This window comes from Acomys russatus, chromosome 5 (assembly GCF_903995435.1).
Source record: "Acomys russatus chromosome 5, mAcoRus1.1, whole genome shotgun sequence".
Classification (NCBI taxonomy): Eukaryota; Metazoa; Chordata; class Mammalia; order Rodentia; family Muridae; genus Acomys; species Acomys russatus.
The window spans coordinates 14,347,994-14,364,157 of record NC_067141.1 but is presented as its reverse complement, the minus strand read 5'-3'; the positions used below and the strand labels follow the sequence as shown (position 1 = coordinate 14,364,157).

At 45.2% G+C, this 16,164-nt stretch overlaps 1 protein-coding gene across 3 annotated transcripts in view; it reads right to left on the bottom strand.

The window, feature by feature from the left end:
* Fank1 (fibronectin type III and ankyrin repeat domains 1) overlaps positions 1–5,395 on the bottom strand; it is a 115,564-nt gene extending 110,169 nt beyond the window's left edge. For all 3 annotated transcript variants that reach the window (XM_051145475.1, XM_051145474.1, XM_051145476.1), the window contains exon 1: positions 5,296–5,395. In XM_051145475.1, coding sequence (XP_051001432.1) covers positions 5,296–5,308 — 13 coding nt within the window. In that variant the 5' untranslated portion in view covers positions 5,309–5,395. The remainder of the gene's footprint in view (positions 1–5,295) is intronic.
* Positions 5,396–16,164: the final 10,769 nt, after the last annotated feature.

Here is a 16,164-nt window from a genome sequence, read left to right as displayed (position 1 = left end):
AAGGAGTCACTCTCCTAATGTATGATGCCCCAGCCCCTTAGTAAGTCCATTCATTTACACCTCTGTTTGGAGTCTGTTTTTCAGTTTTGTTTTGTTTCTGAGACAGGGTCTCCTGTAGCCTGGCTGGCCTTAAACTCACCTGTCACCCAGATGACCCTAAGCATCTGATCCTCCTGCCTCCACCACCTGAGTGTTGGGATTATAGGCCTGTGTCACATTCCTGACTTTTATAGCCTGGCCTACTTCGGGATGCATTGTTTATGCATGTGTACAGGAAAAGAAATTACATAGTAGATATAATTATGTAAATTTTACTTTTAAAGAAAATGAAACAGCCTGGGTGTCCTGTGCGTCATCCCCTTGACACCTACTCAGAGCACAGTATTTATGATTGGCCCAGGGTTATGTAGGGAATGGAGGGAGGGAGGAAGGGAGGCAGGGAGGGGCTTATCTTCCTCCATTTGATAAACAAATTCAGTTTTTGCATCTGATAATTATGCACTTGTTTTATTTGACTGTGGGTTTCCTCAGGCATGTCTGTTTATTCTAAATGTGCCCCCCCCCCTCGTACTCCCCAATCCACTCTTGGTATTAGACATTAGTGAAGGGACAAGACTTCCGGAATCAAATGAGTTTTGTTTTTCTTTGTTTTGGGATATTCCTGGCTGGCCTGGAATTCAGACACCCACCTGCCTCTGCCTCCCCAGGACTGGGATCAAAAGCATGCACCACAACAACCAGATGAAAAAAAAAATTTTTTTTAAGGCATACCATTACCCTGTGATTTTACATGCCGGTTATCTGCCTAACAGTGAAGCTAGTTTACGAAGGAAGTAATTAGAGGTGAATGTGCAAGCCAGGACTCCGGCCACCCTGAGCAGCCCAAGGTCAGGCGCTGATTCCATTTGCCCTTCCCCAGGGAATCATTTCTTGGCTCATTACCTTGCTATTATTATTCTGCAGCCCAGAGGAAACCCCCACCATCCTTTGCCTGGTGCCAAAGTGTAAGCCAGCTGTGGGGGCTGAGAGGTTTGTGTTTATTGCATTTTAATGACTCAACTAACAGGGTCATTACTAAAAGTAATGGGAAGCTAAGACTGTGGAAATTATTGGACTAACAGGTTATTTCTAGTAGTTCCTTGCCTTTGCCCTTAGATATACAAACTAATTCTTAAAGGTAATTAAGAAAGATCCTTCCTCTTAATCAACTTAGCAACGCTACATAAAACTACTGCTGAGGTATTGAAACCCCTCAAGTAGCAGAAGGAATAGTTTATACACCATAATCGCTCCATAATCCCGGCCTAGCAACCTGATGTTACTAAAATGGCATTAATAGTGTGACTGAAATTATCTACAGTGAGCACTAGTTAGAATCAGAGCCATCAGGCTTGTATTACCTCTGAGAGAAGCAACTGCTTCCTATCTCAGATGAGATCTGGTTGGATACAAATACTGATACTGAGAGAGACCTGAGAGATCAGACTGTCCTTTTAAATATTAACTGACCACAGTTCACAATGATCTAAAATGGTGTTCATTAGATTGTGAAAGATTTCATAAGGTGGTGATTTCTGAATTACTTAAAATTAATGCAAATACATTTTAGTATGTGTGAAAGGAGATAATTCTTATTGCTATATGGGCGTAAGTGACTTGGTGTGTATGCTCTACTTTAAATCCAATGGAATGGGGAGCAAACATACAGTCATGGATATAATAACTGTATTAGCCGGGTGTGGTGGCACATGTCTTTGGTCTCAGCACTTGGGAGGCACAGACAAGTAGATCTCTGTGAGTCCTGGGCCAGCCAGGACTACATAGTGAGACCCTGTCTCAGATTTAAAACGTACTTTTTCATGTGTCTCTGTGTGTGGTGTGGATGTGAGTGTGCATGTTTGTATGAATGGACACACACGCATGTGCCCATGGATGGCCAAGATTGATGGTGCAAATCTTCTCTGGTCATTTTTCTCTCTTATTCCCTGAAGCAGAGGCTCTCAATCACACCCAGAACTTGCCCAAACAGCTAGTCACCTTGTTCTGGGAACCCCTATCACTGCCTTCTCCGGCAGGCCAACTGCCATGTCAACCTAGCATTTATGTGGGTTCTGGGGAATGGAACAAGAGTCTCCCATCCCCAGTTGTCCAGATGTAAGGATGTAATAACATTTCTTTCTTTCTTTCTTTCTTTCTTTCTTTCTTTCTTTCTTTCTTTCAAGACAGGGTTTCTCTGTGTAATAGCCTGGGCTATCCTGGAACTCTCTTTGTAGACCAGGCTGGCCTCCAACTCACAGAGATCCTCTTGCCTCTGCTTCCCAAGTGTTGGGATTAAAGGCGTGTGCTGCCACGCTCATCTGTAATAACATTCATTTTTTAAAATATGTATTTATTTCTATGAGTGTTCTATTTGCATGTATGACAGAAGAGGGCATCAAATCCCACTACAGATGGTCATGAGCCACCATGTGGTTGCTGAGAATTGAACTGAGGACCTCTGGAAGAGCAGACAGTGCTTTTAACCACTGTGCCATCTCTCCAGCCCTGTAATAACATTTCTTATTCAGCTTTCAAAGCCGTCCTCATCCCTCCCCTGCTCAGTTTTTCAGGTTCATCTGCTTCCTCGCTGCCCAAACAGCGTTGTCTCTTCTTGTCGTTGACTACATCTTTGTCTTTTGGCTCTGCTCCTGGACCACGTCTACGTCCTAGGGAAATCTAATGGGAATCACCTCTCCCCATTCCTAACCAGATGCCTGTGCAAGCCAACAACCTCATACTTTCTCTTTGAAGCCTCTCCCTCCCCGGTTTTTGGACCCTGGGAGGTTTCAGCAGTTCTTGACTGAGTCTCTTGGATGATGCAACTCTTGAGAGGACCCAACCAGGCACTGTGCTGTGTGTTTAATCCCCAGTTCCTACACAGGAGGAACCAGGAAAGAACAGATAAAAGTATTGGGCACTGGAGATTTTGAAGTTTGCAGTGAACACCTTTACCCCGTAACACACACTTACAGAAATGAAGCTGCTGTCCTTAGAAGACAGTTCTCAGCTAAGGATGTGGCTAAGTTGGTAGAGGGCTTATCTATAAACCGACACATTGATAGTCCATCGCTAGAGCCGCATGGGGAGGTGAAGGCCTATAACCACAGCATTCTGAGGGCTCAGAAGCTCAAGGTTATCCTTGCTAGATTACATAGTGAATGTGAGACCAGCCTGGGATACGAGACACCCAACCTGACACACACACACACACAACCCCCATTTAGACAATTTATCTATGAAAAGATCACGCACAGCCTGGCATCAGTTGATACGAGGCTCCTGGGCTTGCTGTATGCTCATTCATTTCCAGCAGATTTGATAAAGTGTACAATCGAGTAAGATTTAAGCACAAATTATAGATATTGTATAAAAAGCCTACCAATCCAAGTAACTATATATCACACAACTGTAGGCTTTTCATTCTGCAAGTAAAAGAGAGAAAGCCTTCAATTTCTTTCTTATTATTAAGAAATGAGTTGGTTTTTTTTTTTTTTTAATGCCAGAATTTCCCCCAAAGGAACGTGGGATTTGGTCTAAGTATTTTGTTCTTGAAATTATGCAAAAATACAATTTGGTTTATTTTTAGTGTCAGACTAAATCCTATGAAGGTTTAAGATCTTTTAAGTCTCCAAGTCAAACAGTGTATTTGTTTTAAGAACAAAGGAGGCAATAAAATAGTTTAAATAGTTTGGGTGAGGAGGAGGAAAGGGGAGCCTAGAGCAAAGTCCCTGGAAAGGTTGGGGAAAAAAAAAACCACAACAGATAGGTGAGTTCCAGTAACTCCCAGTTCCAGCAACTATAAACCACACACCCTTGGCCACATAGTAAACCCAACTTTGTAGCCCATCATGGTAGTCCACACTTTTGATAGCACTCAGAGACAGGTGGACCTGTGAATTTGAGGCCAGCCTGGTCTACACAGTGAGTTCCAAGCTATCCATAAAGATAGAGCAAAACACTGTTTCAAACAAACCAAAACAAACAACAAAGTTGTAACCCCAGCGCTGTGAGAATCCCCAAGCAGGAAGACTGCTACCTCTTCAGGAGGCCAGGTCAAGAAGCCTGCCATGAACTCAAGGTCAGCCTGGGGTGCTGAGACAAGACTTGGAGTATTAAAAACAAAGGCCGGAGTGGTGGCGCAAGCCTGTAATCCCAGCACTAGGGAGGCAGAGGCAGGCAGATCTCTGTGAGTTCAAGGCCAACCTGGTCTACAAAGTGAGTCCAGGACAGCCAAGGCTACACAGAGAAATCCTGTCTCAAAAAAACAAAAACAAACAAACAAAAAACAAACAACAACAAAACTAAAACAAAACAAGAAACAAAAAAGTGCTGGGGAAATGACTCCACACATACAATGCTTGCATGAAGTTTGAGAGCCAAGTTTGATGTCAAGTCAAGTGTGGTTGTGTGATTTGTAGTTGCAGCCTTAGGGAGCTGGAGACAGGGGCACCTCTGGGGTTCTAGCTAGCCAGTTTGTCTAGCCTAGTTGACTAGATCTCTAGACCAGGGAGCCACCCTGCCTCAAAACCTAAGATGGGAGCCTGCAGGGATTGTTTAACTATCACAAACAATCTTCCAGAGGACCTAAGTTCAATTCCCAGCACCCACATGCCTCCTCACAACCGGCTGTAACTCTAGTTCTAGGGGATCTGGCTCTTCTTCGGGCCTCTGTAGGCACAAGGCACACAAGTGGTGCACTGGCATACGTACATGTAGGCAAAACACCTGTATACATTAAAATAAAATAAAATTTAATTTAAAAACCAAGGTAGATGGCATCTAAGAAATGACACCAGAACTTGCCCTCTGGCCTCCATACAAATGTGCAAACATTTGCGGGTGCACCTACGTGGTTACCTGCACACATGCGCACACGCAGCACAGCCAAGCAACAAAGAACAGGGAAATTCAAAAAACAAACAGAAATGAGAAACGTTACGTATCCTATGCTGGAAGGACGCACATGAAATAGATAGGTAGATAGATAGATAGATATAGATATAAATATATATCCATCCCAGACTTTAAGGGTAAGGTCGAAGGGAGGTAAGATAGCAAGATCTCATAAATACAATACCCAGGCTCCTTGCAGGTTCTTTAAAACGCAGGAAGCACTAGTCACCAATAGTGAACCCAGTACTCATGAGGGCGTCAGCAGTGATTGATGGAATTTGCGGATTGTCTGTCTGAGAGTTTGAGACTTGGCCCGGGGGACTCGGCCTCTGCCCGCACCCCAGGTCCCAGCCCGCCGCTTACTGTGGGGCTCCATGGTCAGCTGCTCCCGGGGGCCCTGGGGCAGAGCCCTGACGGCGCCGCCCTCTTAACGCCTGTCCTCTTCGGCGGGCGTCGCTCTGGTTGCCCTGACAACCGGGGACGGGAATGGGCGGGGCCCAGCGAACGGCGAGAAGGAGGGACCAAAAAGTGACGTGGAAACGCAGAGCGGTGCACGGGCGGGAGTGACGCAGAGGGTCGGAGCAGGGGACCGCGGCGGTTCCGGCGGGGCCGCGCCCCGAATTGGGAAGGCGTCCTCAGCATCTGTCGGATCACACGCCCGCCGGCCGGACTCGGGAGTCTCTCACCCGGTCTCCTTGCGGCCGCCACTGCAGGTAACGGCAGGACAGGCGGCGGGCAAGCAGGGAGGCCGCGCACCTGTTGCGGCACCGCCCGGCCGAGCACAGCTGAGGGTAGGGCGCCCCGGTTCGGGAGGGAGAACCGCCGCTCTCGGGGTGGGGGGGTGAGATAGTCGGGACCCGGGTGATTTAGGACCCGGATGTTCCCGTGACGCCCGAGTGAGAATCAGAGTTAGAACCCTGCTCCTGCTGGAGGACCTGGCCATTGCACTGCCCTGTCCCAGTCTAGAGTGGGGGCTTCCCGTGCACCTGGCGTTGGCCCAGGTCAGGGTCCCAATGGCTCCGAGACCCTCAGGTGAGAGTCAGGATAGACTGTTCCTGCTAGAGGACCCAGCCTTTCTAGGACGTTGCACCAAGTCTTAACCCGGAGGCACCCAGAGGACCGTCCCTGTTTGGGCTGGAGAACCAGGCCTTTACGAGGCAGCCCCTTTCTGGGATGGGTTCCCTGCATAGGATGTCACCCCAGGTCAAGGCCAGAATGACCCCCAAGACTCCCGAGTTTAGATGCCCTCTACTCCTAGGGGAGTCGCCCTTTGCACCACATGTACCAGAGTGGGGTGTCCAACCTCCTAGGTGAGGGTGGGACAGTGAGTGTGAAAGCTGCTCTTGCCTCAGTAGTAAGCCAAGTCTGTCTCCTGAAACCTTAGGCAGTTCTTCTCCCAGTCCTGCTCCGTCATCTCCACTGTCACCTCTCACATTTCAGGCCGTGGGTTCCACGTGGAGTCTTGCTGATTGGTTTAGTTTGGTGTGTGTGTGTGTGTGTGTGTGTGTGTGTGTTGGTGGTTTGGTGTGTGTGTGTGTGTGCGCGCGCACACGTGCCTGTGGTTTTTTTTGTCGGGGAGTGGGGGTGTGGTGTCACTGAATCAGCCAAACTGTGTAGGACACTGGTTTCAAAGACTGATCCAGGTGTGAGAGGTGTGACAGTCACGAGGGAGTTTTATCTGGTATGCTGTAAAAATTTCAAACTACCCCGAAGAGTGTCATGGGTTAAGGAGAAAAGGAATGGGGGAGAGGGGTCGGTGGAAGGAAGAAAAATGGAGGCAAGATAAGGAAGGGAATGAGAAAGCCAAGAGGGACAGGGGAAATTGTAGGATTGATTTGGTGTTCATGTCTGGCGATTAAAGCCCCTCCATCAATCTGCACTGCTGCCGTAGACAGTGCTAGAGAAAAATGGTGGAAAGGCCAGCCAGCCCCCGTTGGGGTCATGTTAATGGTTACTCATCTTTGCCAGTGGAGAGATTCCTACTCCGAGGGTGTCAAGGGGAGGGGGGAGGGGGAGGGAGGGAGATTGCTTTTCCCTAAGGGAATCATCCAAAGCTTAGTTGAGCAGGAGAAGCATCCAGTCTGTGATGGAAATCGACTTCTTATATTCCCTTTCTGTCTCTTATGAGAGTGATTGTCAAAGCAAGGAGGCTCATACGTGGGTGTTGCTAAGCAGGGTGATTCAGGGAGAACTCGCACTTCCTAAGCTAAAGTCCCGAACTGAGAAATTCAAGTTAGAAATAAATGCATCTTGAGACCTTTCCCATAATGTTCCTGCAGCTTGGAAAAGGGAGGAGACAGAGTTAAGCCTGGGTGCTTCCATGCACAGTATTTCCCAAACTCTGGTTCTCATAAACAAAGTCAAAGTCAGAATGAAGCTTTCTCATCCTAGATATGGGTATACCTGTCAGTAATGAAACGGCAAATGTAACAAACAAACCTGGCTGGCATCTCCCCCCCCCCACCCCGCCCCCTCACCCCCTTCCTTTTCTCTCTCTCTCTCTCTCTCTCTCTCTCTCTCTCTCTCTCTCTCTCTCTCTCACACACACACACACACACACACAGAGGGGAGTAAAATTAAACTGTATAAAACAGTAGCCTAGATATTGGGGGAGTGCTACTTTGGGGATTTTATTTTTTTTGTCCTTGTTGGTTTTTTTGTTTTGTTTTTGTTTTTATTTTTCGAGACAGGGTTTCTCTGTGTAGCCTTGGCTGTCCTGGACCCACTTTGCAGACCAGGCTGCCCTCAAACTCACAGCGATCCACCTGCCTTTGCCTCCCGAGTGCTGGGATTATAGGCATGCGCCACCATGCCCAGCTTGCTTTGTTTTGTTTTGGTTTTTTGTTTGTTTGTTTGTTTGTTTTTTAAGAAGAGTAGCAGATCTCCGTGCTAAGGTCATAAAGACTAAACAGTGATTTAGTGATTGTGTTTTGGAGAGTGGAGACAGCAATGGATGGCATAACCTTATAGTGGTTTAGAAGAGACCTAATCCTTGAAGTGGGCCTTGAGGAAGTCTCAGCAAAGGCAGCTAACTGTGAAAGCAAGATTTTAGGGGATGTCATGCCTTTGAAAGAAATAACTGGCTAGGAGGTGGAAGTGGAGAGGGAAAAGCACTAAAATGTCCATAAGAGGAACAGTATTAGCCGGGCGTGGTGGCACACGCCTTTAATCCCAGCACTCGGGAGGCAGAGGCAGGTGGATCGCTGTGAGTTCGAGGCCAGCCTGGTCTACAAAGTGAGTCCAGGATGGCCAAGGCTACACAGAGAAACCCTGTCTCGGAAAAAAAAAAAAAAAAAGAGGGACAGTATTCATCAGGACACTTCCTCTCTAGCACCTAGCACAGTGTACTTGCTCCATAGATGAGAACTTCCATGTAGGGAAGTGTTGAACAGAGAAGATGCTCACAGCCAGAACACTAGTACTGAGTTTGGCCTTGGATGTGAGTTGTAAAGATTTTATTGTCACTTTGGGTTTTTTCTGCTATTATATCTATTTCCTTTGGCTACCGTGGTCAATACATTATCCATGGTCAAAGCGGGGGGGGGGGGGGAGAAACTGGGGGAAGGCGGTTGCTTTGTTTTTAAGTTTCCAAGTTTTTTTTAATGTACAGAGGGGTGACGTCATTACTTAGCTGGTGTGTAACTCCAGGTGACAAACCAAAGCAGCCTTAGCAGGGAGGAACAAGGTAGCCAGGAAGACATAAAAGGTGCAGCCTTTCTTTTTTCTTTTTTCTTTCTTTTTTCTTTTTTCTTTTTCAAGACAGGGTTTCTCTGTGTAGCTTTGGCTGTCCTGGACTCTCTTTGTAGACCAAGCTGGCCTTGAACTCACAGAGATCCACCTGCCTCTGCCTCCCGAGTGTTGGGATTAAAGGCGTGCATCAGCAGCCTTTCTTTAGATCTCTTGGCCACTCTCAGAATGAGAACCAAAGACAATTCAGCTAGAGGTTAACTTTATTTAGCACAAGTAGGGCAGCCAAAATTACATCACTTGAGCATGTGGGTTCTGTCTCCTTCCCCCACTATTGTAGCTAGAAGAACCATTTTACTTTTGCTTTGAAGAATTTTTCTTTTTATTTCTGTTAGCATAGTTTGGGTCTTTTTTTTTTTTTTTTTTCCAACTCTCTGCTACTTTCTGAATTCATTAAGAGGCTCAGTCAAAGGTAGACTACAACCTTGTTGCCATGCCTGCTTTTGTGCTGTCCCCAGACCTATTAGAAACTATACTCAAACCACTGGACTGCCCTGAGTGCATGTCTCTCTGCTCTTTTCCTCATCCATGGTGTAGTGTAATCAGGCTGCAGATCCTGGCTGTGGCTCCTCCCTCCCCAGCACATCTTCCAGGAGGAGGCTCGTGCCCTAAGTGAACTTCTCTCCTACTGGAGAGCCTGTATAGTGGAGCACTTAGCTCTAAAGCTACATTTTCTTGTCATCGTTATCGCTCATTTTGTTTTTGGATCTTTAACCTCTGGCTGTGCTTTTGCTCTCTTTTATATAGAGCCACAGCACACTGCTTCTGTAGTTCTTTAGTACAGAGTAGGCTTTAGTTGTTCCTGATGGTTTGAATGGGATGGTAAAAGAGAATAGTTTCCAGTCTTTTTATTAGTCTTTATTTCTAGGTACACCTCTTTGGGAACCCCAGGAACTTCTGTTTGCTCATTTATAGACTGCAGTTTGTCTAATAATTTAGTGAAAATCAGAATAAATTATGTGTCATTGTAGGGACTAGAGATATAACTCAGTTGGTAGAATACTTAGTGTGAACTAAGCCCTGGGTTCAGTTCCCACCAAGTGTAAACTAAATGCAGCGTCCCACAACTGTAACCTCAGCACTGGCGATGTAGAGGGAAAGGACTAGAAGTTCAAAGCCATTCTTTGTGACATAGTGAGTTTAAAGCCAGCCTAAACTCCACAAGACCCTGTTTCAAATAATAGTAATAATGTATTAATAGATATGGATACTGATATCTTCCATGTTATAGAGAGCCTTTTAAATGTGGGGTTTTAAATGGACAAGGCAATGTTGGCATAGGGCAAGTACTTATTGAACACCGACTGTGTGCTACCCTATGTAGCTTTTCATAAATGGAGACAAAGGAATGCCCAGGTGGGTGGGTGTGAGGGCAGGAGGGCTTCCCCATCAAAGGATAACTTGGGCAGTAGACACAGGCAATAGAAGACAAGTGTGGGTAGTAGTTGATGCTGGCTGACTATGTACATAGAAGAGGGAGGTGCTAGGGCAAGGTCACAAAGAGCGTAAGGACTGGGCTTTTTTAAAAGAATAAAGATTTGGGTCAGTGACATGATCATTTTCCTTTTGGAAATGATCAAAGATTAGTGAAGAGTCAAAATTAGAGACAGAGAAACAAAATAAAGGGGCTTTTGTTTAAGGTATGAAGAGAAGATCACTAAGAGTGGGTGTCAGCAATTGTGGTGCCAGTGTCACAGGGGAGGGGGAGCCACTGGAAGGGGCAGAACACAGAGGTCTTGGTGACAAAGGGTGAAGAAGGAGAAGGCAGGACTACATCTCGTGTTTGGCATCAGAGGGAAGGTGGGCTCTCTTGCCATTTGTTGAAGTCTAGAACACAAAGGAAAGAAGTGAGCTTTGTGAAGAATTTGGCAAATGGACTGTGCACTGAGTTCAGGTTCAAACATGAGCCCATGCCTGCTGTGTTGCCCATAAGCAATAATTGGACATGTGGATCTGCACCCACAAAAAAGATATCTGCGGAAACCAGGAAACTGCACCAAGTGTTCGGACTATTTTTTCATAGGAACTTTAGTAAGAGAGAGGGATCCACAACCCCAGGGATGTATATTTCCAGTAGAGAGGGATGGTGGTGGACAAACCCTAACAGACTAAGTAAAGGACAGCCAGAAAAGTAAGCTGGAGCCTAGAAGGGCGCTGGCGAGTGCAGGCCTGCTGGCTCCCGAATCCCTGTGCTTTCCCCACTCCACCCCCCCCCCCCCACTCCTGATGATTCTTAAAGCGAAAGCTAAGTGGCTACAGAGTGTCAACAAGAAAAGAAAGCTGCTTGGTATTCATAGGGCTCAAGGTCTCCATTTAGGACAACAGTTCATGAAAACTGAAACTTCAGAAGTTGATACTAATGATGCCTCCAGTAGGTGCCAGGGCACAGAACTTGTTCGTTTGTTCTATTGCTTGATACTTGGGGAAAAGGGGGTTATAGCAGAGCATGGTCATAAATGCCTATAGTCACTGCACTCAGGTGCTTGAGGCAGAAAGTAGAGGATAGCCTGGGCTACATGGTGAAACTCTGTCTTCTAAATAAGTAAACACATGACTTTAAAAACTTTAATAAGAGCTGGGTGGTGCACCCTGTCAGAGGCAAGCAGAGCTCTATGAATTTGAGGCCAGCCTGGTCTACGAAGCAAGTCCAGTAAAACCAAGGCTACACAGAGAAATCCTGTCTAAAAGAAAAAAAAAAGTTTAATAAGATAGCTAAACGTTTAATTTATAGATTTCAGAGGCAAAATAAATGTCATATTTCTTGGAGAGACTGGAGGTGGTATATTCCTTAGATTTTTAGCTGTACTGGGCCCTACTCATTCACTCAGAAGTAAATCAAATTAGCGTGTGTGCGCACGTGCACTATAGAAACCCTGCTTTAAAGAGCCCTTAAAATATTATACAATCAAAATTGATTTAAAAAAATAATATTGACAGCCTCATCTATAGAGTGACTTCCAGGACACCCAAGGCTACACAGAGAAACTCTGTCTTGAAAAATCAAAAACCAAACAAACAAAGCAAAACAAAAAATATTAAAAAGCACCTAGTAGTCTAGTCATGAGATTTCTAACAGAACACTTGGCTTTTACACCTCACTATGAGGAGTTTGAATATTGAGAAGTCTTTCTGGCCTTGTACTGTGGCACAGAACCCTTTAGCCCTGGCACTCTAGAGGCAGAAGCAGGGGATCTCTGTGAGTCTGAGGCCAGCCTGGTGCATGTAGGGAGAGCAAACATACCAACAAAAAAGTGAGAACCTAAAAGTATTTAAACTATAGTATATAGTTTAAAAAAATTCATTGTAGGCCCAATGGGATGGCTTAGTGCAGTGGTTCACAACCTTCCTAATGCTGAGACCCTTTAATACAGTTCCTCATGTCCCGGTGACCCCACCATAAAGTTATTTCTGTTGCTACATCATAACTGTCATTTTGCTGCTGTTATCAAAGGTGATGCATATACCTATGTTTTCCAATGGTCATAGGCAACCCCTGTGACAGGGTCATTTGACTCCCAAGGGGGTCGTGACTCACAAGTTGAGAGCCAGTGGCTTCGTGGATAAAGATGTGTGCCTGCCACTAAGCCTGTGAAACTGATTTCAGTCCCCAGAGCCCACATGATAGAAAGAGAGCGGACTCCTGTAAGTTGTCTGCTGAGCTCCACACAGGTGCTTTCATGGCCCCATACAAAATAAATAAGTAATATAAAATGTTTAATTAATTGTACAATTGGTTGTTCAAACTGCATTTGATATGGGGCAATGCTGAGTAAACACTGAATGGTATTATAGGTGGTTTTCCCAAAGCAGATCAATTATTAAAAATTTTTTTTAAATTTCATGTTTATGGATGGTCTGCCTATATGTATGTCTGGGCCCCTCATGTGCCTAATGCCAGAAGACAGCATTGGGTTCCCTGGAACAAGGGTTTCAGAGGATTGTCAGAATCCATGTAGGCACTGGGAATTGAGCCCAGGTCCTCAGGAAGAACAGCCAGTGCTCTTAACCAGTGAGCCATCTCTCCAGTCTCAAAGGTGATCAATTTGATGTATTTACTTAAATTCAATGTCTTTGAAATCTAGAAATAAGATTTTCAAAATAAAATTTGAAGTTTAACTTTATCTTTTCCAGAGAGATTTTTTGTTGTTTGTTTGTTTGTTTTAAATTTTTTATTAATTTATTCTTGTTACATCTCAATGGTTATCCCATCCCTTGTATCCTCCCATTCTTCCCTCCCTCCCATTTTCCCATTATTCCCCTCCCCTATGACTGTTCCTGAGGGGGATTACCTCCCCCTGTGTATGCTCATAGGGTATCAAGTCTCTTCTTGGCTACCTGCTGTCCTTCCTCTGAGTGCCACCAGGTCTCCCTCTCCAGGGGACATGGTCAAATATGAGGCACCAGAGTTCGTGTGAAAGTCATACCCCACTCAACTGTGGAGAATGTTCAGTCCATTGGCTAGATCTGGGTAGGAGTTTAAAGTTTACCGCCTATATTGTCCTTGGCTGGTGCCTTAATTTGAGCGGGACCCCTGGGCCCAAGTCTGCCTATCATAATGTTCTACTTGTAGGTTTCTAGGACCCTCTGGATCCTTCTACTTTGCTATTCTCCCATGCTTCTCTCATCTAGAGTCCCAATAGGATGTCCTCCCCTCTGTCCCAGTTTCCTGGTAAGTGAAGGCTTTCATGGGACATGCCCCTTGGACTAGTATGCAGATATAAGTGAGTATATTCCATTTGATTCTTTCTGCTTCTGGGTTAACTCACTCATTATGATCATTTCTAGCTCAATCCATTTGTCCACAAATTTCGGGAATTCCTTGTTTTTAATAGCTGAGTAGTATTCCATAGTGTATATGTACCACAGTTTCTTTATCCATTCTTCTACTGAGGGACACTTAGGCTGTTTCCATGTTCTGGCTATTATGAATAAGGCTGCTGTGAACATGGTTGAGCAAATTTTCTTGTTGTGTGACCAGAGAGATTTTTAAATGGCTGCTGGAAACAAAATATGGTCTGTTTTGGAGAAGGGTAGACCTATGAAAACATGGGCCGAGGAAGACAGAGCCTTGCTATGCATCTCAGCCCTGTCTTGAACTTCTAGTCTTGCCTCAGCCTTGGACATGCTGGGGTTATAGCCTTGGACATGGTGGGGTTACAGGCCTGTGCCACCACACCCAGCCTTCTGAAAACCTCAAAACGTGATCTCATTGCGTCACTGAAGCATTCTGTAGCTGAGAAAGTATACATGCTAGTGTTTGACTTGTAGCCCCATGAGAGCAGTTAGAACTTGCCTTTCAAATACACAAAACGAGGTCTCAAAACAAAACAAAACAAAACCAAAACAAAACCCAAAAAACCAAATACACAAAATGGGTTTGCATACAGATCTGTACCTCTTTTACTTCAAAAACATCATTTTCTTTACATTTATTACATATGTATGTTTGTGTGTGCAAGTATGTAGTCAGCACATCATGCCACAGCGTGCACACGTGAAAGTCAGAGGACTTGGGATCCTGTTCTCTGCTCAGATCATCAGGCTTGGCATAAATATCTTTCCCTGCCCCCCCCCCCTTTTTAAAAAAGATTTATTTATTATTATGTATACAGTGTTCTGCATGCATGTACACCTGCAGGCCAGAAGAGGGCATCAGATCGTGTTACAGATGGTTGTGAGCTACCATGTGGTTGGTGGGAATTGAACTCAGGACCTTTGGAAGAGCAGGCAGCGCTCTTAACCACTGAGCCATCTCCCCAGCCCGTTCCCTGCCTTTTTAAAAAACACTATCTGACATCTTTCATGGGGTCAAATATTTCTTCAGCCTGTAGTGATAAAATATAAGCCCATTTTCTTTGGTTTTGGGTTGGTTTTTGTTTGTTTGTTTGTTGTTTTTTCAAAACAGGGTTTCTCTGTTTAGCCTTGGCTGTCCTGGACTCGCTGTGTAGACCAAGCTGGCCTTGAACTCACAGCAATCTGCCTGCCTCTGCCTCCCGAGTGCTGGGATTAAAAGTGTGTGCCACCATGCCCGGCTTCTTTTTTTGTTTGTTTGTTTGTTTTTGTTTTTGAGACAAGGGCTCACTGTGTAGTTCTAGCTATCCTGGAACTTGCTATGTAGACCAACCAAGCTGGCCTCAAACTCAGAAAAAAACTGTCTGCCTCTGCCTCCTGAGTGCTAGAAGTAAAAGTGTGGCCACTGCACCTGGCTAACCCTCAGCTCTCTAGGGAAATTAGAAAGTAGAGTGGTTCTAAAGCTGAGCAGGCACCATACACTTTCCAGGATCAAGCCAAGGCCAGACAGCCTCGCTTCAAACACCTACTGTATCACAGCCAAGATGCCAAAAGCTGGATAAATTAACTAAACCTCTGAAGGCTTAAATTTCCTCATTTGAAAAAAATGGGACTAATGAAGTAAGCCCTCATGGGGTTCTTAAGGGTTTAAATGAAATAATCCATATAAAGTACTTAAGTTCTTATCAGCACCTGGCATAAAGCAAGCGTGCCCTAAGCGCTAATCAGTAGAATTACCATCATCATCATCGTTAGTCCAGCTTCAGAAGCCTGTGGGACCGTGCTCTCCTACTGTGGTCAGCAGACAGGTGCTGGCCCTAGCCCTTCTATCAAGGCGACAGTGGAAGAAGCACCAAGTTGACTTACACTCTGATACCAGCTTCTTAGCTTGCCATCCATCAGCACTTTGCATAAAGTTGTCATGGAATGTTGGACCCATGATCACATGGGCCAAAAAAAAAAAAAAAAAAAAAAATGACCTTTTATCCTGAAAACAGCTAGCACTCATTTGCAGTGTTCATTCCTTTTTTCTTTCTAAACATTAGCATTGTGAGTGGTCAGTCTATTTCCTGTTGTGTCAGCAAATCCTCACCCATCACACTGCCCACACTCAGCACTGTGTCTGTTTTCTAGGAGTTACAAAGATAACTCTGAAACTGCCTCTAAGCTAGAGCAAGAGGGAGATGGGTAAGTGTGGCAGGTGGCCTGTTTCGAGCACACAGTGTTTGCAGTGGGTTTATAACTTGGTCACATGGGCTCCTGCTTCCATGAGAGGATAGCAGAATGCCTATTACCCCTCCAGCATCGTGTGGCATCACAGAGGTCACTGTTTCTGTTTTTAAAACGGCATTTGAGCCTTCTAGAAATATACAACATACGAATGAGAAAATATCTCTTAAAGATTGTTATTAAGAGCCCATCTTCTTGTAACTGAAAGTGGGAGTTACAAAAAAGTGTGTCAGCAGTAAAAGGTTTCTGAACACACAAGAACCCCAGATTAATCCAGAAGCTAACTGGAAATGAACCTAGCTGTTTCTGTCAGTGCCTTCCCATGTTGTGTCATGCAACTTCATGGCAGCTGTGGGCCAATACTTTGTGCCACCATAAAATTCAGAACCAAAAAGCTCTGCCGGGAACACTGGGGCTCAAATTCTAAACCATCCATTGTGTGCTCTTACTATGGTGGTGCTTTGT